General features: G+C 35.5%; 1 protein-coding gene across 2 annotated transcripts in view; it reads left to right on the top strand.

The window, feature by feature from the left end:
• Nucleotides 1–26,662, top strand: part of ATP9A (ATPase phospholipid transporting 9A (putative)) — a 148,527-nt gene that overhangs the window by 84,114 nt on the left and 37,751 nt on the right. For both annotated transcript variants that reach the window (XM_074288613.1, XM_074288614.1), the window contains 2 exons: nucleotides 1,241–1,353; nucleotides 11,908–12,120. In XM_074288613.1, coding sequence (XP_074144714.1) covers nucleotides 1,241–1,353; nucleotides 11,908–12,120 — 326 coding nt within the window. The remainder of the gene's footprint in view (nucleotides 1–1,240; nucleotides 1,354–11,907; nucleotides 12,121–26,662) is intronic.

The raw sequence follows: 26,662 nt of genomic DNA, 5'->3' as shown, positions 1-26,662 counted from the left end.
TTGGAACTTTTTGGAGAATGGGAGGAGGTTGCTTCTTTGATGGGATTTTCTCTTCCTGGAAATGGGGATGGTCATTCATTTTAGGAATTGTTATAAGGATCCTTTTTAAAAAAAATTTTTTTTCAGTTACATGTAAAAGTGATTTTAACATTTGTTTTTAAAAATTTTGAATTCTAAATTCTTTTTCTCCTCTTCTCATTGAGAAGGCAATCAATTTGATACAAGTTATACATATGCTGTTTTGCCAGACATTTTCATATTAGTCATGTTTTAAAAGAAAACACACACAAAAAAAACAAGAAAAAATAAGGAAAATAAAATTTAGTATGTTTTGATCTGCATTCAGAAGTTATCAGTCCTTTTTCTGGAGATACATAGCATTTTTTTTTTCCTCATTAAATCCTTCAGAATTCTCTTGGATTTTGGATTTTTCTGAGAACAGTGTCTGAGGCCAGATTTGAACTCAGGTTCTCCTGACTTTCGGGCTAATGCTCTATCCACTGCACCATCTTGCTGCCCCTCCCTATTATTTCTTATAGCACATTTATATTTCATCATAATCATACACCATAACTTGCTCAATCATTCCCCAACTAATGAGCAGCCTTTCAATTTCCAATTCTTTATCACTACAAAAAGAGCTGCTATAAATATTTTTGAACATATAAGCCCTTTTCTTTTTCTTTTCTTTAAAAAAACAAACAAACAAAAAAAAACAACCCTTTGAGATATAGTGTTACTAATACTATTGCTGGGTCAAAGAGTATAAACAGTTTTATAGCCCTTTGAGCATAGTTTCAAATTGCTTTCCAGAATGGTTGGACTAGTTCACAACCATACCAACAGTACATTTGTGTCTCAGTTGTCCCACATTCCCCTCCACTATTTTGTCATTTTCCTTTTCTGTCATATTAGTCAATCTGATATGTGTGAGGTGGTACCTCAGAGTTGTTTCAATTTGCATTTCTTTGATCAATGGTATTTAAGAGTATTTTTTTCATATGATTATAGAAAACTTTGATTTCTTCCTTTGAAAATGGCCTGTTCATATCTTTTGGCCATTTATCCAGTGGGAAATCACTCATTCTTATAAATTTGACTCAGTTCTCTATATATTTGACAAATGAGGCCTTCATCAGAGAAATTTATTGTAATTTTCTTTTCATTTTTCTGCTTTCCTTTTAATCTTGGCTGCTTTAGCTTTGTTTGTACAATTCCTTTTTAATTTCATATGTTACAGGAACTCTTACTCAAAATGAGATGGTCTTTAAACGACTCCACCTTGGAACAGTTGCTTATGGATTAGATTCAATGGATGAAGTACAAAGCCACATATTTAGCATTTACACCCAAGTAAGTAATTCTAGGTTTTTATTTTTTTAAAAAAGGAAAAAAATAAAAATTTCTCTGTTTTTTTGATATATTGATATGCAGTTAATTTTTTTTCTGTTATAATCTATATCAGATCTTTGTTACGCCTTACCTGATGTTTATAATATGAGTTATAGAACAGTGTTATTGTTATTTATATATTGCTATTAAATATTGAGTTATTTTGACTTGTGGATGGAAGATACTTTGTTGGAAGAGAGACTTGAAATTGATGTTTTGATAGATAACACAGGTGACTCTTGTTTTCTTTTTCAATCCATTTTCAGATGCTAAATATGTCTCTTGCCAATGTTTGCCTGTTCCCTTCTAGTACTTTTCTCTGATCCCCTCAAAATTAGTGACTTCTCTCTGTTGATGATCCCCAGTTTATCATGTATATTTCTTGTTGGCATATAGTTGTTTGTACATTGTCTCCTTCATTAGGCTGTGAACTCCTTGAATGTAGGGACTGTATTTTTTGTCTTTGTTTTTATTTCCAGTAAGTTAGCACACTGCCTGACACATAATAGATGCTTAATATAATACCTGTTGATTTATTTTCCAAGGATGTCCTGGATATATGTGTAGATAATTGTGTATTTGAAGATAATCTGTCACACTGAAATGCTAAATGAATTGGGAGTAATGTAATATGATGATTATAATGATAACTGATATAGAAGCCGTTCAAGTTTATAAAGTAGCTTAAATACATTATTTCATTTCAACTTTATAATTGTCTAATATTTTTCCCATTTTTGAGATAAACTGAGATTGTGCAAGGTTAAGTAACTTGTCCGTGGTTTGGTTAAATATCAGAATAAAGATCTGAAACTAAGTCTTCCTGACTTGAATTTCATCTTTTATTCACTATGCTATGTGCTCTTTCTGAAATCAGGGTGCTATCTGTATTAAAATTTATTTACCAAATAAATGAAGTTATAGAACTTTAGAGTTGAAAGCTCTCTTAGAGATCATCTGATCTCTTATTCAGTAGAGAACTAAATGTCACCATCATTTTGACATCTAATTAACTTTTTGAATGTTGATTGTCAATCATAGAAGAAATAGTAGCATTTCTAAGAGATTAGAGATATAAGAATAACTGCTATAGGGCAGAAGCATGAAGTAAATTTAAAAAGTGTTAAAATAACACCATCCTTTAACATCAGTAATTTGCTTTTTTTAAAAACAGGATATTAGGCAAAACAATGTTACAGGATTTAGTTGGTTATATGAAACATTGTTATAAATGGGCAAGCTGAAGAGCAAATGATAGGTTTAGGTTGAAAATATATTAACAATGTTTAATATTATGGACACTATGCTATTCCTCTCACCTCTGTAATGATACCATCGTAAGCTTTTACAACTCACAAAGTATCTTCACGTGCATTACCTCATTTAGTTGCCTCTATAGCCTTCTGAAGTAGTCAGAACAGATGGTGTCATTCCAGTTTTACAGATTTAAAATTCAGATTGGTGAAGAGACTTGCTTAAATTCTGGTCTTTTCAAGTCTGAGCCCAACACTTTATCCATCATACTAGCTAGCTGCCAAATGTCCCATAGGCATCTCAAATTCCACATATCCCAAATTTTACTTACTATTTAAATGCATATCTCCTGACTTCCCCATTTTTGTTTTCTTTTTTGGGGAGTGGGTGGTTTAGTTTTTATTTATTTTTGAATTTTATTTGTTTTACTCTGAATTTCTTACTCCCTAACATAGAATAAGAAAAAAGAAGATTGTTCATGAAACAGCAAATCTCTTATGTACAATTTGATATACCTTTTGTTCCAACAACACCACTACTAGGTCTGTTTCCCTATTTTTCCCCAAGGACACCACCATTTCTTCAATTAGAGAGATTTGCAAACACAAAGTCTCTTTAACTCTTCCCTCTGATTCAGGAGATGTCTACCTCTAAATTTTTCTTATATCTGTCTCCTTTTCTCTACTCAAATCATTCCCATTTTCATTGTGTGCTGATAAATGGTGTCTAAGATATGAATTAAGCCCAAGACTTGACTGTAAATACTATAGTGCAGAAAACTACATTTCCTCTCTTCTACTGTAGCTCATGGTAATTAAAACAAATTTTTTTCCCTTGAAAACTTCAAAAATTGACTGAAACCATCCAGAGGCTATAGCAGAAAAGGTTCTGTAGTAAGAGCTACAGTTACAACTGGGCTTATGTGTGCCAATGAGGAAGAGTACAAAATTGTCTTTATAGGAAAGAAGAGCATACTTATTTGGGCCTAGTTGTACAAGTAGTAGCTTTGTGATGAGGCTTCTGAAATCTTTGTCTATTTTCTGGTAAGAAATATTTCTTCTCTTCCTCCCCTTCCATCTCTCTAAAAAGATGGTGAATATTAAGATATGAATTTTCTTCATTATCTGTTGGAAGTTTTGTGGTGAGCAAAGGCATATATGGTTTGAATGTTTGCCTTTTCTCAAAGCTAAACTAACTAAAATTTTAAAATTTAATAGTGGAGGGCGATGGTAAGTCTAAATGTATCCACTGGTGCTTGAAGTGTTTTGAATTTTTATACTTTCTCATATCGCGCTACACACACACACACACACACACACACACACACACACACACACACATACACACATTTTAGTGAAATCAATTAACAAGCATTTATTGAATGCCTGCTTTTATCTACTGGGTCCTTAATGTCTTCTAATAATATAAATTCAAAAATATGTGTTGACCCATAATGATAGAGAAAATATGCTGACTTACAGTGATAGATCCCCATTGGATCTTCCCTATATTAGTAAATCACGGGCTCAATATCCATGTCCTATCCTATTCTCCTACATGACAGGCACTGTGCTAGAGTTGGGAATCACAAATAAAGAAATAAAATAATTTCTATTCTCAAGGAATATATATTTTCTTTAAGGAGATAGCATATTTGTTTATAAATATTGATGTGCCTTGCATTATTCTCTAACAGATCATAATTATAGTAATAAAGTTTGCTTTTTTTAAATTATAGTAAGTTTATTTTTATACATATTGCTTTATGAATTATGTTGGGAGAGAAAAATTAGACCAAAAGGGAAAAACTATGGTAGAAAAAAAAAAAAAAAAAGGAAAAAAGAAGTGGAACATAGCATGTGTTAATTGGCATTTTCTGTCCAAAGTCTATTGGAATTGCTTTGGAACACTAAACTGCTGAGAAGAAAGAACCAAGCCTTTCATAGTTGATCATCACACATTCTTGCTGTTATTTTGTACAATGTATTCCTGATTCTGCTTGTTTTTCTCAGCATCAGCTCATGAATAAAGTTTTTGTAGTGTTTACAATTGACCAAGTGCTTTCATATGCACCTTCTTATCTGATCCTTACAATCACCCTCTGAGTTGGAAGGATATATGCCATCATGATTAAGAGGAAAAGTAAGACAGACTCTATCCTGTTGCAGTGTTGACGGAATTGATATAACAAGCAAATTCTTGTGAAATTACAATGATGTTTATGAGGCAAAATATTTTAGAATGTAAAACACAGTTACTGAGTTTAAGAATGTAAACATAGAAAACTGAAAATGCTGTAACCCCTTGACTATTGCTTAATCTATTCCCTCTTTAAAAAGCCTAAGTGTGACATAGAGTTGGGACAGTCAGTCTCTGTTTCCTCTTGTTTAAACAAGTAAAACCTCTTGGCTTTAACAAATAGCATAAGTGCAAAATAAACACAAGATAGTTAAGGAGAGAGGACACTAGCAATGGAGAAGAACAGGAAGGTATTTATGTTGGAAGCTGTGTTTGTGCTGTGTCTTAAAAGAAGTAAGAAATTCTGTGAAGCAGAAGTTTGGAGGGGTGGTGAGGAAAAATGTCTTCTAGGCATAGGGGATGTCCAAACCACAGGCACCACTGCATGAATCCCTGAGGGAAGGCAGCAAGGGGCCAGTGTGACTTATATTGATCTATGCAAATTGTGCCAATGGGATTTCCCTGAACTCCTGCTCCTCTGTATAAGACTTCCATCTCCTACTGTGCTTGCCTGATCTCCAGCTTCAGATGAGAAGAGTACTGACCTTCCTTCTACTGTGTTTGTTTACTGAGAGGACAGAAAGAGCACATTTGGTAGATAGCAGAATTTCCATCTTTTACTTCACTATCTCCAGTCTTCACAGGGAAAAGGAGAAATGAAATTAGGCCTCCCCTCTGATCTTATGCTTTTTTTACTCATACCTGGCCACATCCAATAAGTTCCAGTGATTCTGAACCCCTGTGGGTCTTCATCCAAACTCCAGTCCTTACTCTCTGCCATCTGAATACTTTTTCCCATTTCCTAACAATCCTCTCATTCTAAAATTGCAACTGAATGCTTCAAACCTTTCTGCTTTGCTCTCTGAAATGCTTGTTATATAGGCACAAACTTGCTCTCATTTTAAATCTTTTCCTTTCCCATACCTGTAATAACTGAGATCTAGTTCCCCCTTGATGACATAGTCTCTTTGATCATCATTTCCAGTACTGGCAGTATCTTTATTCTTCTCAGTTCAAAAAGGACTATTCCTTACGCCCCATTGCCACTTCTGCATTCTCTTGCCACCACTAAGTAGCTTATCTACTTTTTTTTTTGAGTTTCATACTATTCATATATACCAACCAGTCAAAATCTTGGTAATTGTGACTATAGACCACCAATTAACTCCCCTTCCTTCCTTCCTCCCTCCCTCCCTCCCTCCCTTCCTTTCCTCCCTTCCTCAATGAGTTCAACACTTGTCTCACAGTTTTTCTCTTCTCCTTAATTCCTGTCCTCATGCTAGAGAACTCCTTCTGCTTTTCCTCTTCCTCTTGCTCTTCCTTTCTCTCTCTCTGTCTCAATCTCTGTCTCTCTTTCTCATTGTCTCTTTCTTGATCTCTTATTCAACTTATTGATTTTTCATGACCTATTCTTCCAGACCTCCTCAACCACATTTGTGGTCATACCCACAAATGTACTTCCTTAATGAACAAGAATTCCAAAATCTTATCTGTCCATAATTTATTGACTTTCCATCTTTCTCTCTGTCTTCCCTTATCAAACCCTATTCTTCTTCCACACTGTAACCTTTATTCCCTAGGTTATCATTTTATGCACTAACTGCTTTTTCCTTTTTCCTCCATCTTGACCCGTTAGTAAATAAGTTCAACTATGCATTGTCTTCTTCTCTTGAATTCCTGGTTCCCTTAATATAATAAGGATTGTACCCTGCCAAGTCTCAGCTTTGGACCACTTCAATCTGTATCTAACATGGATCATTCTATTGCTGCCTTTGCTCCTACAAACATGTTGAACAAAGGTAAAGAAAATTATTAAATCATTTTTGCTTGGATCCACTATATAACAAAACCTTAATTTAGGGTCCTTATAGCAACTAAGCAATCCTTCCAGATTTCCCTTATTAATTTCTTATCCCATTTTCCAGTAGCTCTTACACATCTTTTTATTCTTCCTTAAACCTTCTATGACTATCCCTTCCCCCACCCTCTCAACTGAGAATCTTGCCTCATGTTTTACAGAAAAAATTTAGTTTGGACTCCTTTTCTTTTCCACTCAGATGTCTTCTTCTATCTTCTCCTTCACCCTTGTATCACATGCGGAGATAACCCTCTTCTTTTCTAAGATAAATGCTTCTATCTGCACAGGCAATCCCATTCTATTCTATCTCCTCCAACAGATCTTGCCTTTTTGTCATCCCCACTCTCTTATTTATTCTAAATTTATCCTTGTTTATTGACTCCTTCCCTACAAATATGCTCATGTCTTCTCCCATCACAGATCTATCGATAGTTAAGGAGAGCAAAAACCAAACTAAATGTGTCAGTGACCTGACCAAAATTTTTCCCATAATAAAGTAAACTTTGCTGTAGCACAACAAAAATGTCTTAGTGCTATTTGCATGACTGTCCACATGTGATACATGTCATTCTTTCTATGAAAATCATTATATATGATAAGCTTTTTGCTGAAAGTTGTGTTTTTAAGGAAACAATTAATGGTGTTAGACAAGTATGTATGACTGTGAGGTAGGTATACCTTAATTTAAATAATAGTTGCATTTCCAAGAATTCAAGTCAATAAATACTTAGTAATTACTCTATGTAAAATACTGGCCTGGAGCTGATGATATAAGGACAAAGAAAGATGCAGTTCCTACCTTCAGGAAGAATATATTTTTCTAGACATCAAGTCAGTGAGCATTAAATGCCTAGTCTGTGTCAAACATTGTGCTGACTAAGGAATACTGAGCTAAAAATTGTCATTTGAATCCTGTCTGACTCTTTATAACTTTATTGGGGGTTTTCTTTTTCTTTCTTTCTTTTTTTAAAAATATTTATTTGTTTAATATTTTCCCCTGTTACATTTAAAATCATTTTTTGAATTTGTTTTTAAAGTTTTTGAATTCCAGATTTTCTCCTTTATCCCCATCCTAGCCTCCATTAATAAATCACATGAGAAGCTATGCAAAATATTTCCATAACAATTCTAATTTTAATGAATGTTTTTGCAATGTGAGTAATTTTATTTGTAAACTAAATAGTCACTCCAATTGGGAAAGAGATTTAATTGTAGTTTTGTCGGTATGAGAGCCCTTAGGTAAAGAAATTCCCTGATCCAATGTAGATTACTCCCTTTTCTGAAACTTAAAGTGTGGAAAGAAAATATAGATCTTCTACCCTAAAAACAAAAACAAAAACAAAAACAAACTCTCAAGAAAAATAAAGTTGGAAGGGGAAGGGAGAGAAAGTCTATATTCAAATGCAATTAATTCTTTCTCTGGGTATGGATAGGATTTCTTATCATAAGTCCTTCAAAGTAGGCATGGATCATTGTACTGCTGAGAATTACAAAGTCATTTATAGTTGATCATCCCAGAACATTGCTATTACTTTATATACAGTATATTTATTCACTTGAAGTATTTTCCAGATTTTTCCGAGAATGTCCTGCTTATCTTCCATAGAATGATAATATTCCATCACAACAATATAGCACAATTCATATAGGCAATCCCCAATTGATGGGCATCCCTTCAATTTTCAGGCAAGATTTTTGTCCTGAGAAGAGTGCTGCTATAAATATTTTTGTACATATAGATCTTTTACCTTTTTAAAAATCCCTTTTGGGATTCATGCCTAATAGTGGTATTGTTAGATCAAAAGAATTTCTATGAATTTATAACCTTTTGGACATAGAGCATATATTTTGATCATTTATGAACTGGGGCCTATTTGGGATTTTCTTGACAAAGATGCTGCAATGGTTTGCCATTTTCTTCTTCATCTCATTTTATAGATGAGATGAAATAACAGAGGCCAACAGGGTTAAGTGACTTGCCCAGGGTCACCCAGCTAATAAGTATCCGAGGCTGGATTTCAACTCTGGTCTTTCTGACTTCAGGTTCAGTGCTATTTTCTACTGTGCTCCCAATTGTCCCACTAAGTTATAGGTAGATGTCTGCAAATTATTATTCGAAACCTAAATTGTTTTTCAAGGGTAATTTTATAGAATAGAGTAATTCTATCTTTAATGAATGCTTTTACAATGTGAGTAATTTTACTTATAAACTAAATAGCTACCCCATTTGGGAAAGAGATTTGATTGTGGTTTCATCAGTATAAGGGCTCTTATACTGTAAATAAATTTTCTGTTAGTTCCTTTTCTGCAACTGCAAGTATTAAGAGAATTGCCTACAGCAAGTGACTTGCCTAAGGTCAAACATGCCACAGGTCAGCCTTCAACCCAACTCCTGGCTCTGAGGCCAGATGTCTATTTGTTATATAATGTTGCCTCTCCCATTAATCTTTTGTGTAAAGTTAAATTTCCACGTGTTCAATAAATATCAAGCGCCTACCATGAACTAGTTGCAATATTATTACTGATTTTCAAAAAAATAACAGTGCTTTAAGTTTTACTAAATACTTTATGTACATTATTTCCTTTGAGTCTCACAAGATTCTTTTATAGATAGATAGTACAAATATTATTATCTCAGTTGTTAGGTGAAGAAACTGAAGCCCAATAGAAATGCTAATTGATTTTTCCAAGGTTACATAGAAAGTATCAGCCCTTCCAGATTCTAAGTCCAGTACTTTATTCACTGTACCACCCTGTGCCTCTCTAAATACAATACCCATGTATCTGTTCAGAAATGTAACTGTTTCTCAACTTTGCCACTGTTTTAGAATCATTAACTTTTAAAAATTGGATTTAGATTGTCATATACATAGAGTATCATAAGCATAGAGTGACAATTAGGTAAAATAGTGGCAAGAAAGCTGGCCTTAGATCATGAGGAGCTAAATTTGAATCTTGCCTTAGACACTTACTAGCCATGTGAATCGGGACAAAAAGTGAATAGAATCTACCGATCACTTTGTGCTTCAACTTCTTTATTTGAAAATATAAATTATTTAATCTTTGTTTTCTTCTGATTCTTTGAAAAAGTTGGAAGATTTAGATTAGTTGGGAACCTTTGAAAATTACTGTAAATAACCAGGATATTTGTATGCTCATATTTCCTTTTCTTTAATGTTTTGTATTTATATTCATCCTATTAGGAGAAATAAAAGTTAATGCATTCTGACTTGAGATTTAATTTAAAAAAGATTTCTTTTAACACAACCTAGAATTAACATCTATAAAAGTATTTGTAATGCTTCATTAATGAGGAGCAGGAGGTACCTTTTCAGTGGCTCCTGATTTCCCTATTATGAGCTGTGACCCTGCAGAATTACTCTCTACAGAGATCTGAATGTCCCACACATCTATTTGTGTTTGGTTATGAAATCTCTTCTGACCTCACATGAAGCCTTTTTATTTTTTTTTATGTGAGGGACTAATGTTTTTCCCCAGGGCAAAATGTGTAGTAACTTGCCTTTCTTGGCTACTACATCTGTTTTTGTTTTCCACTGGCATTTTTTTTAAGTAAGAAGAAATATGTCTAGGTTAAAGGGCCTGGGGAGAGGGTATAGAGATAAACACGGTAAGATTTGAAACTCTTACATGAGTCTACTGGAGAAATTTAAAAGTGTCTTTTCTCAAATTGATCACAATTGGTTGAAAGATAATGCTACTGTTACTGTCTTAAGAGTTGGCATACCCCCATGTATGCTTTTACTTTCAAAGTACTTGAGAATTCTTACTTTATCATCATACTAATCCTAGGAGGGAAGATAAATATTGGTCAACTTATTTTATGGATGAGGAAACCAAAACACAAGGCTATGACTTGAGTTGCCAAAGATATTGAAAGATTAGTACCTGACCCTCAGCCCAGTGGTCCACCAGATCCCAAGTAGTTTGTATGTTCATGAAACTTCAGGTCATCTTGCTTGGCTCAGTTCATTTTAGTGAGCATTCAGTCTAATTTGGAAACCAATTCATGACTTTCTTCATTTGTGATGTTAGTGGTAGCTGACCACACTTAATTTCCTTATATGGTGAGTTATTTTATTCTTGTGATTAGCAGTTTTTATATCTCCAAATCCTTTGTTACAATAAGTATCAATATCGCAAACCAAAGTAATTGTTCTGTCAACTGTTGTAATAATTGATCCTCCTGACAAATATTAATAATATATGTCAATCTAGGTGCTATATAATGTGTAATAACCCAAAGGACATGTTTTCCAGTTTAAATTATTGAACTTGTCCAAATTGCTCGTGATGCATTTTTGTATTGTGACAATAATAATTTTTCTGTAAATTTTTGGTCCTTTTTACAATATCAATGTTATATTCTTTGTAATTAAAAGCACTTGGCAAGTGATGATTCATTTAAACTATAGTTCTGATTCATTACTCTAATTACTGTTACCATGCAATGCCCTTTGACCTGGAAGCGAAACTCTTGTCCTCTTGACACCAGAGGTTAACCGAGCAGGAAGCCAGAGCACTGTTTGTCCCCTCAATGACCAGTATAATTTAGTAATTGTCTAATTACCTGAAAAGTCTGACGCTGCTACTAAAAATAGTATTAAAAATGAAATGAAAGTTATTTTCTAGTTCCAGGAAACCCATCTGTTTTCTATTTTAGGGCAACCATGTGTTCATGTATCTAAATCTCAATTCATTCTAAAGTATCAGATCACTTGTCTTCTGTTGAATGAAATGATTTTTAAATGGAACATCAAATCTAAAGACTTTTTAGACATTTTGAGCTACTGAACTCAAACTTTGACTACTGTTAATTGTAAGAAAAGTAGATTTGCTATAATCATCCTTTGGCCCCTAAAAGTGAATTAAAGATTTGAGGACCAGGATTGGTGTGTTCTGTTTTTGTTGTTATTTTATATATTTCCTCTGTTGAAAGTCTGAGTTAAATATTAAGTTTCTGAATACCTGGAAATGGGGACAGTTCATTTGTCAAGTTGGTATATTCCACCTGTGAAAAACATTTAAAGGGGGTAATGTATGCCTGTATGAAGAGAACTGTGGAACGGGATTGATCTTTGGTTAGGATTTTTCCCCTTTGAAGCCCTTCATCTTTAATCATTCTTTTTGGTTTCTTCTCTCTCTAGCAATCTCAAGACCCACCCACTTTAAAGGGCCCTACACTTACCACCAAAGTCCGGAAAACCATGAGTAGCCGTGTTCATGAAGCTGTGAAAGCAATTGCCCTCTGCCACAATGTTACACCAGTCTATGAGTCTAATGGAGTGACGGATCAAGCAGAAGCAGAGAAGCATTATGAGGACTCATGCCGGGTATACCAGGCATCCAGCCCAGATGAGGTAAAGCCTCAGCTCAGCTACAACATAGAATGGGGGGGCCATTCCTTGCACGTTTTTACAAGCTTGAAATTGTCAATTTCCCAAGGAGTTATCAGGAAACTAGGAATCAGAGTAGATAATTGCTAATGAATTAGAATGAAGACAAATGACTGAATGCAGTGTTTTGGGATAAACACACTTAGAAATAAATGAGGGAATTAGATGGACTTTAAGTTAGAAGTTTTTGCCTTAAGATTAGTATGGAATTAGGAAAGAGTAAGAGGTCTTGATTAGCAGCAGGAATAACTAGTGTTTAAAAGGCATGTGGTCCAATTTAAAAGCCACATACCTTTAAGAAGTCTTTTCATGTTGAATCATATTCTATTACTAAAGCCAAAAGAACTCATTTGTCTCCCTTCATATTGAGTGTAGATCCTGGAAACAAAGTTGCCCATTTTATGTTTGTTCATAATGAGCTCCTAATTAGTTTTTCTTTCAGTTTCTCATATAATTAAGAATGCCTATTGCTTCCATGTAGAGGTTGCTTACTCAGCAGGAAAGTGGTTTTATATCTTTTGTCATGCTGACTTGTGACATAATTCACAAAAATCAATTATTTGTTCTCTTAATTATGTATTAGGACTGATCATTATATAATCATTAATTATGAACAACTTATTTGGATACATTCTCAACAATCTCCAAAGCACCTTAGCCAAAGTAGTGAGGTTTAGAATATGCAAATATTAGAACATCCATTTTACAGACAGTGAACCAAGATTCAGAAAGGGAAAGCCATCTGCCCATAGGCACATAGCTCTTTATAGCCAAAATTCCAGACCCAACTTTTCAGACTCTAAATTTAGTGATGCTAGACCACACTCTCCAAATTCCTACTCTACCCTCCCAAGGATTTGTCTCAAACTTGAAACTGAATGAAACATTAAGCTATCTACCGTATTTCCATTTTAAATGGATGAACCTTAAAGTTTCTCTGCATCAAAAGCATTATGGTCAGCTAAACGGATCATTTTCCTTGCTCATATATTCAAGCAAGCTTATCAATTTTATAAACAGAATCTAAGGGGAAACTGTTTGGAAATTAAATTTGTATTTTAAGCAAGATAGACTACCTGATGGAGTAGTGATTTTATTTTATTTCTTTATTTCTTTATTCTGAAGCTGGAGTTAAGTGACTTCCCCAGGGTCACACAGCTAGGAAGTGTTAAGTATCTGAGACCAGATTTGAACTCAGGTCTTCCTGAATTCAGGGCTGGTACTCTATCCACTGCACCACCTAACTGCCCCTTGGAATATTGATTTTAATGAGCACTGGGCACTATTATGTTATTTTAAAGCCATCTGGAATAGTCCACCTTTAGTGGGAGAATGACCCATTAATCAATCTTCATATATGAGATCTGCACTTTGAGTAATTTCTTCTCCTTTTTAAAAGGAAAAGCAGATCTGGTATAATAGAGCACTACACTGGGAGTCAAATCCCAGCTCTGCTACTTATTACTTGTATGATGTTGGACAGCTCACTTAACCTCTCTGAGTCTCCGTTTACTTACCTGAAAAATGAAGAGGGGAATGATCAGGTTCTTTTGTTTGTTTTTAGGATTCTTTTATGGCTCTAGATACATTGATTTTTCTGTTTTAAAGAGTTGCTCTGATATCTTTAGATCACTTTATTTTACCTCACAATTAACTTCTGATACTCTAAGATCCCTTAGATCAGAACTTTTAAAACCAGAATTTATGATTTTTTTTTTACTAGCTCAGTATGCTTTTTTTTCCCGTTGTAAATTCTATGTATTTTATTTTATTCATTTACAAACATTGTGAGAAGACTCGATAGAGTTCATTAGGCTGCCAAAAATGTCCATGGCATACAAAGAAATTAAAAACTTTGTCTTAAGTTAATCAAGTATCAAAATCTATTAAAAGTAATTTTTATCTATAGAGACCTGCACTGGGCCCTGGCAGAGGGGAGCTAAGCTGCTCCCACCATCATGGAGCTCATAATCTTTTAGCGTGGAAGACCCAAATGCATGTGCCTTAGAGGCATGAAATGAAACTTATGTGAAATCTTATACATGTCCTTTGCCCTCTTGTTCTCTCTAATTTTTCTTTGACTTCATTTGTACTAAGAATTTGGATACTGGAATTTCATGTCATCAATGACTGCTAAAATCTGTGCCACATTTACAGTGTGACAAATTGCTAGTATTGGCATAACTACTAGACTCTTTGAAATTTTGACAATGTAATTTGGATAAACTTTTTTTAGAAGACAAAGATTTCTTTGTGGTCCCATATGCAGCTTTAAGTTTAGAAATGTGCAGAAATTAACATTTTCTTTCTTGTCTACTTGCAATATCTATGTGACTTTCCCCAAAAGAAAAGAACAACAACAAAACTCTAAATCAAGTATAATTATCAGAAATATTTTGAGTTAATAGACTTATTTGGTGACATCTATTCTTGGTTCTCTGAGATTTCTTCTAGTTTGAGAGTTGGGTTATGAATAATGGCTTTATCAGATGGGAGAATGCTAGGTGGAGCAGTGTATAGAACTCTGGCTGAGCCTCTTAGAGTTAGGAGGATCTGAGTTCAAATACAAATTAAATACAGTCTTCAGATACTTACTAGCAGTGTGATGCTAAGCAAGTCACTTAACTTCTGTCTTAGTTTGCTCAACTGTAAAGTGAGGTATTAATAGCACTCACCTCCCAAGGTGGTTGTGAGGATCAAATGAGTTAATATTTATAACATCCTTACTTGGCACATAGTAGGTGCTATATAAATGCTAACTATTATTGCTGAAGGGTAATCCAGAGGAAAAGAATATATTATCCTTTGTGTGTATATATTTAAATATATATTTGTTGTTGTTATTCAGTCATGTTCAATTCTTCAGCATACCATTTGGGATTTTCTTGGTAAAGATAATAGAGTGGTTTGCCATTTTCTTCTCCAGCTCAGTTTACAGATGAGAAAACAGGCAAACAAGGTTAAGTGACTTGCTTAGAGTCACACAGCTAGTAAGTGTCTGAAATGGATTTGAACTCAGGAAGATGTGTTCTTGATTTCAAATCCAGTACTCTATCCACTGTGCTCACAAATTGCTCCTATATACACACATGCATATAGACAAAAACACATACATATATTTATATGCTTTTGTAGAGTGTAAATTTCTTGGAAGGAGGAATTGCTTTATTCTTTGCATTCTCAGTACATTTCTTTGTATATTCTTTGTATCCTTAGCATTTAATAAGTTCCTGCTCTATATCTTGGCAAGGAGCAGGAACTTAAATAAATGATTGTTGATTGATTTGCTCCCATTACTCGATAGAATTGGGGTCTGCATAATTTCCAGATGTTGATTATCTTATTGCTCATGATTGGTTCCTAATATTATTTGAAAAATTGGATAATTATTTGAATTCTATTGGGTTTTTAATAGTCCTTCACATGTTTATTTATACCCATCTGGAGTTTGAGATGTATATGTATTACATAGTACTGTAGAAAGCATTGAACCTAGAGTCAAGAAACCCAATAAACTTCCTGGTTCTGACACTTGTTTATCTGTATTGGGCCAGAATAAATATTCCTGTTGCTTCATCTTTTTGCCTTTATTATGCTTATTCAGGGTTCCAAAGTCACATACTTTTCTGAATCTCAGTTTCCTCAGCTGTAAAGTAGGGATAATAATACTTGCACTATATACAAGTGTACAATGGTTATGAGTGAAATATTTTGGAAACTTTAAAATACAATTTAGATGTAATTTTTTTTCCATAGGACTTAGTTCAAAGTTGTACATTAATGTCAATTCAGAGAATTGAAGCACTTCCTTTTTTTCATTAAGGGAAAATTTTCATTTTCTCTTTTTTTTACTTGAATTGTGAATCCTGAGTTGTTTTGCTGAAGTTTGACTAAAGACAACACTTTTGAAGTCATTCATGATCATAATTTTTTTAAACTATCAGTCCTACTTCTTCATTTTAGCTTAAATAGAATCCTTCAGAAAACCGTATTGTTTCTGAATTCTTTCTGGATTAAGTGAAAATTTTACTAGGGTTGAAAATATTCTCTTTGAAATTCTATAGCAATACAATATCCCAGGCAGGTCAATTTATGAAATACATACAGAAACTTGTATTCATTTTACTCTAAAGTTGTGAGAGTAATTTTTACCAGTTGGCACAGATTCATTTCCTGTAACAGAGAGCAGGATTTCCTAAATTTGTTTCCTGTCCATATTCTGCTTTAGGACCCTTGAACTATCTTTATTCAGATATCAATTACAGCCTTAGGGATGCTGATCCTTCACTGGCAGCCATACAGTAACTTGCAGGGGAAATTAAGTAGATATAATCTGAACAGAGATAAGTGTGCCTAAGATCCTTGAGCAAATACTCTTTTACTCAGATAGCAATTTGTAAGACTTTGGGGGTAGAATATGTAGGGAGAAGTATGTGATGATGGGGAGATTGGTGATAGGTAGTATATTGGTTAATGTTATTGTTTCAGTATCTAGGGAATCAAGGCATGGTACTTCTTAAAAATGACTAGCAGCAAAGGATGATGGACTTTGGTGTCTGTGAAATGAAATTTATGAAGCATCTTTAATTGGAATTTTAAAACATTTCTGGTAATTTAAGAAAGGAAGCCAACAGATAGAAGCAAGAGTACCTTTAATATATGTAGATATGTGTGGGAGCAGTTGCATGGCAGTTTCTCCATGGACTTTCATGTAGTTAACATATAGTCATACTAGATTGTGTTTGATCCAGTATTGTGATGAATGCCTTTCTTTATTTTCTGCTTTTACTATGACCAGAAAAGCTTCATAAAGAACTGTAGCTCATGTGACCCCAAAATGTCAGAACCAGGAAGGACTTAAGTGTTAGGATTACTAGGTGGAGAACTCTAGGTTGTCTGGACAATTACAAGGTGAGAACTCAGGAGGACTTGAGTTCAAATCTGGTCTCAGACCCTTAACACTTCCTAGCTGTGTGACCCTGGGCAAGTCACTTAACCCCAGCCTCAGGAAAAAACAAACAAACAAACAAACAAAACTTAATTGGGTTGAGGAGCTAAGACATGAAGACAAATAATAATATTATAAAATATAAAGTAAGTAGTAAAGGTACAAAATGTTCTGAGAGATCTGAGGAAGAAGAAATGTCTCCTGAATAATAGGGAGCTGAAGAAAGTGTGTCAGGAAAATGCTGGTAAATATTAGTTATAATCTTACAGCACCTCTTGATGGCTAAGAATCTTTAGTAATGTAATGAAACTCAGGTAGAAATGGGGGCCATTAAATCATGCATCAATATCCCTGTGAGCCACAGGGTTACCACACATGTTCAAATAATAGTTATTTTTTTTTATTAGTATATTAGCCATTTAACTCAGAGTGGAGAACTACATTTTAATCTTATTTGGACCATACTTGGGAATATTATAAGCCACATAGAACTCATAGGCCATATGGTATATCTTTGTTCTAGAGAACCTTCCATTATTTCAGTGCTTTTAGGGCTAATTGGGCAAGTCTTCCTGGCATGGCCCAGAGTTGGAGGGAAAAAAAAATCCCCCCAACAAAATGTACCATAATGAGAGGAAAAACCAAACAAAAAATGTGAAGAAAGAATAAAAGCCACAGATCCTAGGCATTTCCTATCACCAACTTTGGATTGATGAGACTTCTCAGTTGTCTGGTCCATGTGGGAGGTGATGCTAAATGGTGAATTCTCCTAATATACATTAGTTAAATTGGAACCAAAGAAGTACTCAGAGTATAAGAGCCACAGATGATGATACCTGCATGGTTTCTTTTCTTTATATGAGGAGTTGACAATGAGCAATGACAATGACACTGGTGGTATAGTGGATAGAGCACCAGCCCTGTAATCAGAAGGATCTGAGTTCAAATAGAACCTCAGACACTTACCAGCTGTGTGACTCTAGGCAAGTCACTTAACCATAATTGCTTGGGGGTGGGGTGGGAGGGAAGAAAGGGGAAAAAATGGTGTGTTGGGAGGGAGACAATGAGCAGGAACAGCTGTAGGAACGTTAAAACTACAGCATGCACCCTTCAGCATAGTCAACAATTCTGCATTATGTTTGTAGTGAAGAGGCTAAGCAATCATAAGCCTCTTGCAAATAACTGTTCGCGGGATCTAGGTTGATCCCTCTACTGCCCCCAACTCACTATTCCTTAGCATATCTGTCCAAACTTCCCTTTTCCTGAGAAATGATATTAAACCTTTGTCCCCTTAAAGGCTTCAGTTAAGGGGCTAATTCCTTCTTTCACAGGGACTAAATAAGGACTTACCTTACCTATGTACCTATATACTAAGTCAGTTAAAGGATATTCTTTCTTCCAAGTAGATAATTAGATTAGGTAGTTAGAGTCCCACCATCTCCAAAAAAGCAGTGCCTCTCAGCAATACCACCGTTGGTCCTCCAAGCCTTTTCTTGGAAGGAGATGTCCAGACTATCCTAGAGGAAAGAAAGTCTGTAATTTGAAGGAGACCTAAACAAATTCTTTTGTATTTATGAACCCCTCTGAGGAAACAAGAATCTTGAAATTAAGACAACACTGCATAGGAGTACAAATAAGGAAGGGCCAAATAAGTTCACCTGGAACTATCTCTAAGAATAATATGTTCTTATAAGTGTTCCTGGAGCCAGGGTTCCAGAAACCATTTGTGTGGAGAACTCTAACCCTTCCCAGGGTGGCATTGATTTATCACAGATGTAGCTTCTGGGAGCTGGGACACCTGTCCTGGGCAATGCATAATTATGAAGCTTTTAATTAGCAGGGGAAACTTATCTTGACTTGAGATGGGACAGTGCTTTTTGCCATTTGGGGACAGGTGGAGGACCACTAGGATTAGTTTGATGCTGTGTTTGGCACAAGAGGTCAAGCTGGGCATGAAAAGCTGCCTTGCCCTTCAGGGGAATCATATGGTCCTGTGTCCAGCACAACATGCCATTACCAGTTCTGTGTCCACATTGACACTGGATCCTCTTTCCAAACTCTGCTATCCTTGTAATAGTTTTCATGTGGTCATTTAATATCTCTGATGCATGTTGACATACGCCACACTAACTGATGCCATAGGACACATGGGCAAAATTCCTCCATTGGTTCTTACCCCAGAGGAGAGAACCTTTGATTGTAATTCTGTGTTCTTTTGGCTCCTGAACACTTGACCAAGTCCATAGTCACCTTCCAGGAATTAGTATAGATGTAGATACTTCAAGGTTTTCTCACATATTAGCCATGCATCTTAGAAGTCAGTCCAGTAGAAGGACTTAATAGAATTCCCATTTCCTAGAATATCCCCTAGTTTCTGCATTAATGACTAAGTATAATTATGAATCTCTTCCTACTTCACTCTCTGAAATATTTGCCACTTTTTTGAGGGGAGGGAAAGATATTAAAACTAGAAGGATTTAGACAAGTGTAAGTTTCCCCCCAACCCAAGGTAATTGGGGTTAAGTGACTTGCTCAGGGTCACACAGCTAGGACATATTAAGTATCTGAGACCAAAATTTTTTTTTATTAATTTTATAATTATAACATTTTTTTGACAGTACATATGCATAGATAAATTTTTTTTACAACATTATCCCTTCTGTTCTGAATTTTTCCTCTCCTTCCTTCCACCCCCTCTTTCCTTCCACCCCCTCCCCTAAATGGCAGGTGTAAAGGGCTAGAACTGAGCAATGCACTTGGATAATGAAGCAGGTGAGACTAATTGCCAATTGGACAGTTCCCTATTAACTTGTTTAAAGGTTGACCCTCCCCAGTTGTTCTGTGCTGACTTGATTGGTGGGACAAAGAGGGGGGAGTGATGTGTGTGGGAGGAGTAGGAGGAGGAAGAGGAAGTGAGGCGAAGAAGCTGACTCAGTCTCTCTTGGTGTTTGAGAGAGGAAGGTGTGTGTGAGGCAGCTAGGCCTAACCCCCTGAACTTGACTGTAAAAGATCAAGAATAAAGACATTTAGTGATCCTGACTCCAGCTGATTTCTGGGAAGACAGTTCCAGCAGGCAGGCATTCCCATACATGTTAAATAAATATAGTATATCCTAGGTACAATATATATGTGCAGAACTGAATTTTGTTGTAGTTGTTGCAAAGAAAGAATTGTATTCGGAAAGTAAAAATAATCTGGGAAGAAAAACAAAAAAAAAAATGCTCACAGTTTACACTCATTTCCCAGTGTTCCTTCTCTGGGTGTAGCTGATTCTGTCCATCATTGATCAATTGGAATTGGATTAGCTCTTCTCTATGTTGAAGATATCCACTTCCATCAGAATACATCCTCATATAGTATCATTGTTGAAGTGTATAATGATCCCCTAGTTCTGCTTGTTTCACTCAGCATCAGTTGATGTCTCTCCAAGCCTCTCTGTATTCCTCCTTTGGTCATTTCTTACAGAACAATAATATTCCATAACATTCATATACCATAATTTACCCAACCATTCTCCAATTGATGGACATCCATTCATTTTCCAGTTTCTAGCCACTACAAAAAGGGCTGCCACAAACATTTTGGCACATACAGGTCCCTTTCCCTTCTTTAGTATTTCCTTGGGATATAAGCCCAGTAGTAGCATGGCTGGGTCAAAGGGCATGCACGTTTTGATAATTTTTTGGGCATAATTCCAGATTGCTCTCCAGAATGGCCGGATTCTTTCACAACTCCACCAACAATGCATCAGTGTCCCAGTTTTCCCACAGCCCCTCCAACATTCATCATTATTTGTTCCTGTCATTTTAGCCAATCTGACAGGTGTGTAGTGGTATCTCAGAGTTGTCTTAATTTGATTTCTCTGATCAATAGTGATTTGGAACACTCTTTCATATGAGTGGAAATAGTTTCAATTTCATCATCTGAAAATTGTCTGTTCATATCCTTTGACCATTTATCAATTGGAGAATGGCTTGATTTCTTATAAATTAAAGTTAATTCTCTGTATATTTTGGAGATGAGACCTTTATCAGAACCTTTAACTCTAAAAATGTTTTCCCAATTTGTTACTTCCCTTCTAATCTTATTTGCATTAGTTTTGTTTGTGCAAAAACTTTTTAACTTGATGTAATCAAAATTTTCTATTTTGTGATCAATAATGATCTTTAGTTCTGAGACCAAATTTGAACTCAGGTCTTCCTGACTTCAGGGCCAGTGCTCTATCCACTGCATCACCTAACTGCCTCCTCCTCCCAAGTGTGAATTTTAATGTACGATTTCCATTAACAACAGAAGATTCCCAAGTTCTCCCTGTCTTGTTAGGGGGAACCATTTTGTATCAACCAATCCATAATAGACGACTCTAGGCAAAAAGTGATTATGTAACTCTTTCTCATCTATTCAACAGAATTTAGGGATCTGACACAGGTTTTTCAAAGAGGGTAGAAAATGACTGCTCTGGGGAATTTGGAGTTAGAAGCCCCAGTTAATTCTGAACACTTGGAACTTGCCAAAGACTTCTATTAGCCTAGTCTTTATGGAGAAAGACTTTCAGAAATATACACCCTTTAGGGTCATGAATACCCAAGGGGAGAGACTATTGGATTACCTGCTTTATGCTTGCTATGCTATAGCTTACTCTGGGGTGTCATTTCAAAGAGGTAGACATGTAGGTAGCTCAGTAATGACCATCAGAATACCCAGAGGAAGAATGTAAGTTCTCTAAAACCTGAAGTGTCCAATAATTTTCTGGGCTTCCTTCTTAAATTATGGGGAAGCAAGAGTCTGAAGCCTATTTTGAACTGTGTTTGAAATCCTTTGGATTTCTCACATCCACCACATTACCTAGAATTGGACTAAATGGGCTAAACCTTGGATTTTCTTAAAGTTGATTTTCCATTCCTTATCTCACATCTGGACTGTCATCTGCTCTAAGGCCTTTGCTACTGTGACTTCACCTGGCCTAGTCAACATTGTATTATCAATATAATGGTGTGTATCAGTGCCCTCAGGAAGGCCTCTGCCTACCGAACAATTCAAGTAACCCTTGGGAATAATGGATATATTGGATTCTTTCCTAGGTGAAAACAAACAGCTTCTGACCAGGCTCAGCCACAGGAATAGAGAAAAAAAGAATTGGCAAGGTTGATAACCCCATACCACCCATCCTGGGTTTAGCTACCTGATCAACAGTATTGAAAAGTTCAGGAACAGTTATAATGATGAGTATGACAGCTTTGCTCTGCTCTAATCTTTTGTAAACTGCCAGATGTCATCTTCCTTCCTCACAGTTAAACAGGATTATTGTAAGGAGGGTTGTTATACCAAAGTAATCCAGCTTCTTTTGTAACCATTGCTTGAGAAGAATTACCTTTCACCCTTTGTGAAAAATTTTTTTATCTCAGTCTTGTATTTTGTTAATCACATAAGATGGTCCAAATAACTCTAGAGGTTTCCATTTGACTCTGTCCATAGTAACATGCCTCAGGGTTGCTAAAAGGACCCTCAGAGATAATTAGCCCATTATATTCCTTCCTTCCATGGTCTGGCCCTTCTAGCCTCCTCTGAATGATCCGGATAGGGACAAGGACTTAGAGGATGTGTCATATTTCATTTGAGACTGAAAGGCTCCTAGCTCCCAAGTGCTAAATTGCCCTGTACAGCTTTACAAGCATTTTTTAATAGGCCAACCATCAATTGATTTCTTATGAATCCTATTTTTCAGGGGCCATCTCCAAATCTCTTTCTGGGAGAGGGAATCATTGTTCTCTATCCATCTACAGGAAACTTCCTCCCTATTTCCAGAATTTTTTTTTTTATAGTAGCATGTTCTCAATATGTAATGAACTCTATCCTCCTGTACAGATTTCATCAATTGATCACCCTACACCTGTGTGATTATGTAGCTGGGGCACCCATAGCTAACATCTGAGAGGACTGATAGGGTAAGGTGGAAGCTTTTTTACTTTCATAGGAGTTCCCAGGTCTCTCTATTCCATGTCTCATGGTTCCTTTCTCAAAAGGAAACATAAATTCTGGGTCAGAGTAGGTTTCTGGTTGACTCCTTTCAATCTCAACCCCCATTAAGAAAAGATTCACTCACACAGCTACCCGCCTTATTAGCTGCTCTTTTTCTGTAGTTTCATGGTCCAGAAAGCTGTGAACTCTGTTTCTACTTGATGAATATGCTAGCCCAGTTTATTTTCAGTCTTTTTATTTTGGCAGTCCAATTTATGCTGAACTGAAAGCTGTGAACTCTGTTTCTACTTGATGAATATGCTAGCCCAGTTTATTTTCAGTCTTTTTATTTTGGCAGTCCAATTTATGCTGAACAATCAACAACAGCCAGGGAATATTGGACTTGGTACTTGCTTTACTCACTAAAAAACCTCTGGCATTCACTGAACTAATCCCTCTGTCTGGGCCCTTAGATATAATTCTTCATACATAATGATAATTATTTTTGTGATTTGGATTCCTGCAAGTATCCCATCATCCAGTCATCCATGTATGTGTAGGGATCTTCTTCAATACAATGAAGTGACTTACAAGGCTACCTTATTTCATCCCAGTCTTCCCTAACAACTCCAGGTGTTGTAGGTAGCTCTAAGTTAGAACTAATTCCAATTTAGTGTTGGAATGGAATGAGACACTCTCTGGCTTATGAACTTGAATAGAGGAAATTACATTTTCCCCTCATTGTAATTGGTTTTCTTGGAAATCCTAAGTGTTTTAAAAAACATTATTCTGAGAGGGGGCCCAAAATCTTCACCAAATGCCAAAGAACCCTTTAATAAACCAAGAACCCTTGCTATAGATTTAGAAAATGTAAGAGTTGAAGGGACTTAGAGAAGTGATCCAGTCTTCTTCCTTCATTTTATCAATGAGAAAACAGTCCCAGAAATGGAAAATGATATGTCCAAGCTCACACATTAAGTAAATCAAATTATTATGGAAATTTACTTAATAGGAATGGCTTAGTATCATTTTTAACCTGTGAATTTTTTTTTTTTTTGGCTCTTATTTTAAAGAATTTTAAAAAGTTCATCTTTAGAATTTCCTCCTTCACAGTGGTGTGGGTTCAGTGTGAGTTTTTTCTTATATTTTCTTAGAGGATACCTATCTTTAAATTGAAACTGATATACCAAAGTAGCATATTTAAGCAGAAGGTGAAAATGTAAGGCTACCTATAGTGCTCATATCCTGTTTGGATAAGATTTGAACAAGCTTGCCAAGGTTTCAGTTATCACACTGCTACAGAGAAGTGAGGGGAAGGAAAGAGAGCTAGGTTACTTAATGAGGACTCTATTGAGTGAAATGTGCTGTGGGAGAGAATATTTGTCTTTAAAACTAAATGACTTGGAGTTCAAAATACAATTATCATTGTTCCCCCTCCCTCAGGAAGATGTGATTTTGATGACTTGACTCGATCCTTTGATTTATAGCATCATCTTGGTTTTGGGATAGTCTAGCATCACTTGCCTTTAAAGGTGATAGAAAATTTAAGTGATTTGTTTTCACTGGGGAAGTATTCCTCCATTCAAAAAATTGACTTTCTATTTTTTAAATTCCTCTCTTTTTTTTTTTTTTTTTTGAATCTCTGTAAATGTTCTTTGAAAAGACTGAATCTAGAGTGAAGAAGACCTTCGTTTAATCCTGCCTCTGTGGGTAGATGGTGGATAGAGCTTTGGGTCTGAAGTTCGGAAAAATTACATTTAAATCCCAGCTTCAGAAATTTACTAGATTTGTGACAAGACACTTAACCTCCTCTGACTGCTTCAATTTGCTCAACTCTTATCATTAGTGCCTACTTCTCAGTTTATTGTGAGGATCAAATGAAATGATATTTATTGTATGCCCTTGGCACCCAGAGGTGTTTAACAAATCCATATTCCTACCCAATCCCACCCCTTCTTCCTACTGTCTTATCTATGTGATCTTGGGCAAGTAATTTAGCCCCTTTTGGCCTTAGTTTCTTAATCTGTAGAATGAGCAGATTGAACCAGATAACTTTTAAGGTACTTTTCAGTTTTAAATCTATGATTTCATGATCTATTCCTCCATCTAATCATTAATTTAAATATAATATCTCTAAACCTTCTTCCCCTTCATGCCCTCCAATGAATATTCATTAGTAGTAATAGCCACTTGGATAAATTTAGCATCATAGAACATTAGAGCTAAAAGGGACAGGTGAGATCCCCTAATTTTATAGAGGAAGAAACTGAGGGTCATAGAAGTCACACCTGCCTAAAGTCACATTTGGTAGGGTAGAAATTCCTTTTAAAAGAATAAAATTCCTTTAGTTCTCCTTTCCCTTCCACCAACATGTAGGAAATTTGATAAAGATTGTAGCAAATGAAATGGTGCTTAGCATTATGCCTGGCATATAGTAAATACTTAATAAATGCTTGTTGACTGACATAATTGGGAGCTTATAAGTTATGGGATTTAAAGAAGCTATTGGATGTTTGAACAACATCTGAGAGAAAAGATCAATTTATTGTAGAATCTTGTTTCAATTTGAACATCTTCATTGTTTGTGATCATCATTACCTAAATACAAAAATACTGATTAAAGTATGACCCCATGTCTTAATTTTTAAGCCATTCTTTCAAGTAAGCATCAATTTAACCTTGTGTACAGGACCTGAGGGTCTGAAAATTCTCTGTCTTTGTCTCAATTTCTTTCTGTGTCTCTCTATGTCTTTTTGTCTGCCTGTCTCTCTTCCTCCCTCCTTTCTTTCCCTCTTTCCCTGTCCTCTCTCTCTCTTCCCTTCCCTTCCCTCCTTCCTACTTGTTTAACTTCTCCTTTTGCTCTTTGATCATCTATATCTTGTCTCCTATCTGTGGATGTACTTCAAATTTCTGTCCTGGTCCCTCTTTTTTTAAAATTTTTTTATTTTACACTCTTACTTGTTGACCTCATTAGCTCCTACGAGTTTAACTATCATCTTTATATAGGTAATTCCCAATGTATATATTCAGCACTAAGTTTTCTTTGAGACAAGTAGGTATTGCAATGAATAGACTGACAGGGCTGAAGTCAGGAGGAGCCATCTTGAATTCAAATCTGGTCTGTGATGATGCTGTGTGATCTTGGGCAAATCACATTTCTTGATTTGTAAAATAGTCATACTTATAGTCCATAGAATTATTATGAGGTAAGATAATCAGATATGTAAAGTGCTTGGCAAACCTTAAGACAATGTGCCGAATCAAGCTTTTTTAAAAGAAATTTTTGAGTAAATTAAGTGAAGCAAATGAAAAATAGCACTATATAAAATTTAGCTATCTTATCAGGAAAACATTTGAGTAAATAAATGAAAGGGAGAAGAATGTCTGTTGTTCAGATGTTAACATGCATTTTAATGGACTCCTGCAAGAGATGTCAAGCAGGATGTAGACCTGGAGCAAATAATACCAGCAGAAAATGAGCTAGATCCAGAATTGAAAAAGAGGAGACAGGCTGACTTGTTTTTGGGAAATTGCAAAGTGCTTTATTGACCCTAAATTAACCATAAGAGCAAACATTCATCATTTCAGAATAACCATTTT

Source organism: Sminthopsis crassicaudata, chromosome 2 (assembly GCF_048593235.1).
Source record: "Sminthopsis crassicaudata isolate SCR6 chromosome 2, ASM4859323v1, whole genome shotgun sequence".
Classification (NCBI taxonomy): domain Eukaryota; kingdom Metazoa; phylum Chordata; class Mammalia; order Dasyuromorphia; family Dasyuridae; genus Sminthopsis; species Sminthopsis crassicaudata.
Note: the sequence above shows the minus strand (reverse complement) of the source record. Positions and strands in the feature narration are given on the sequence as shown.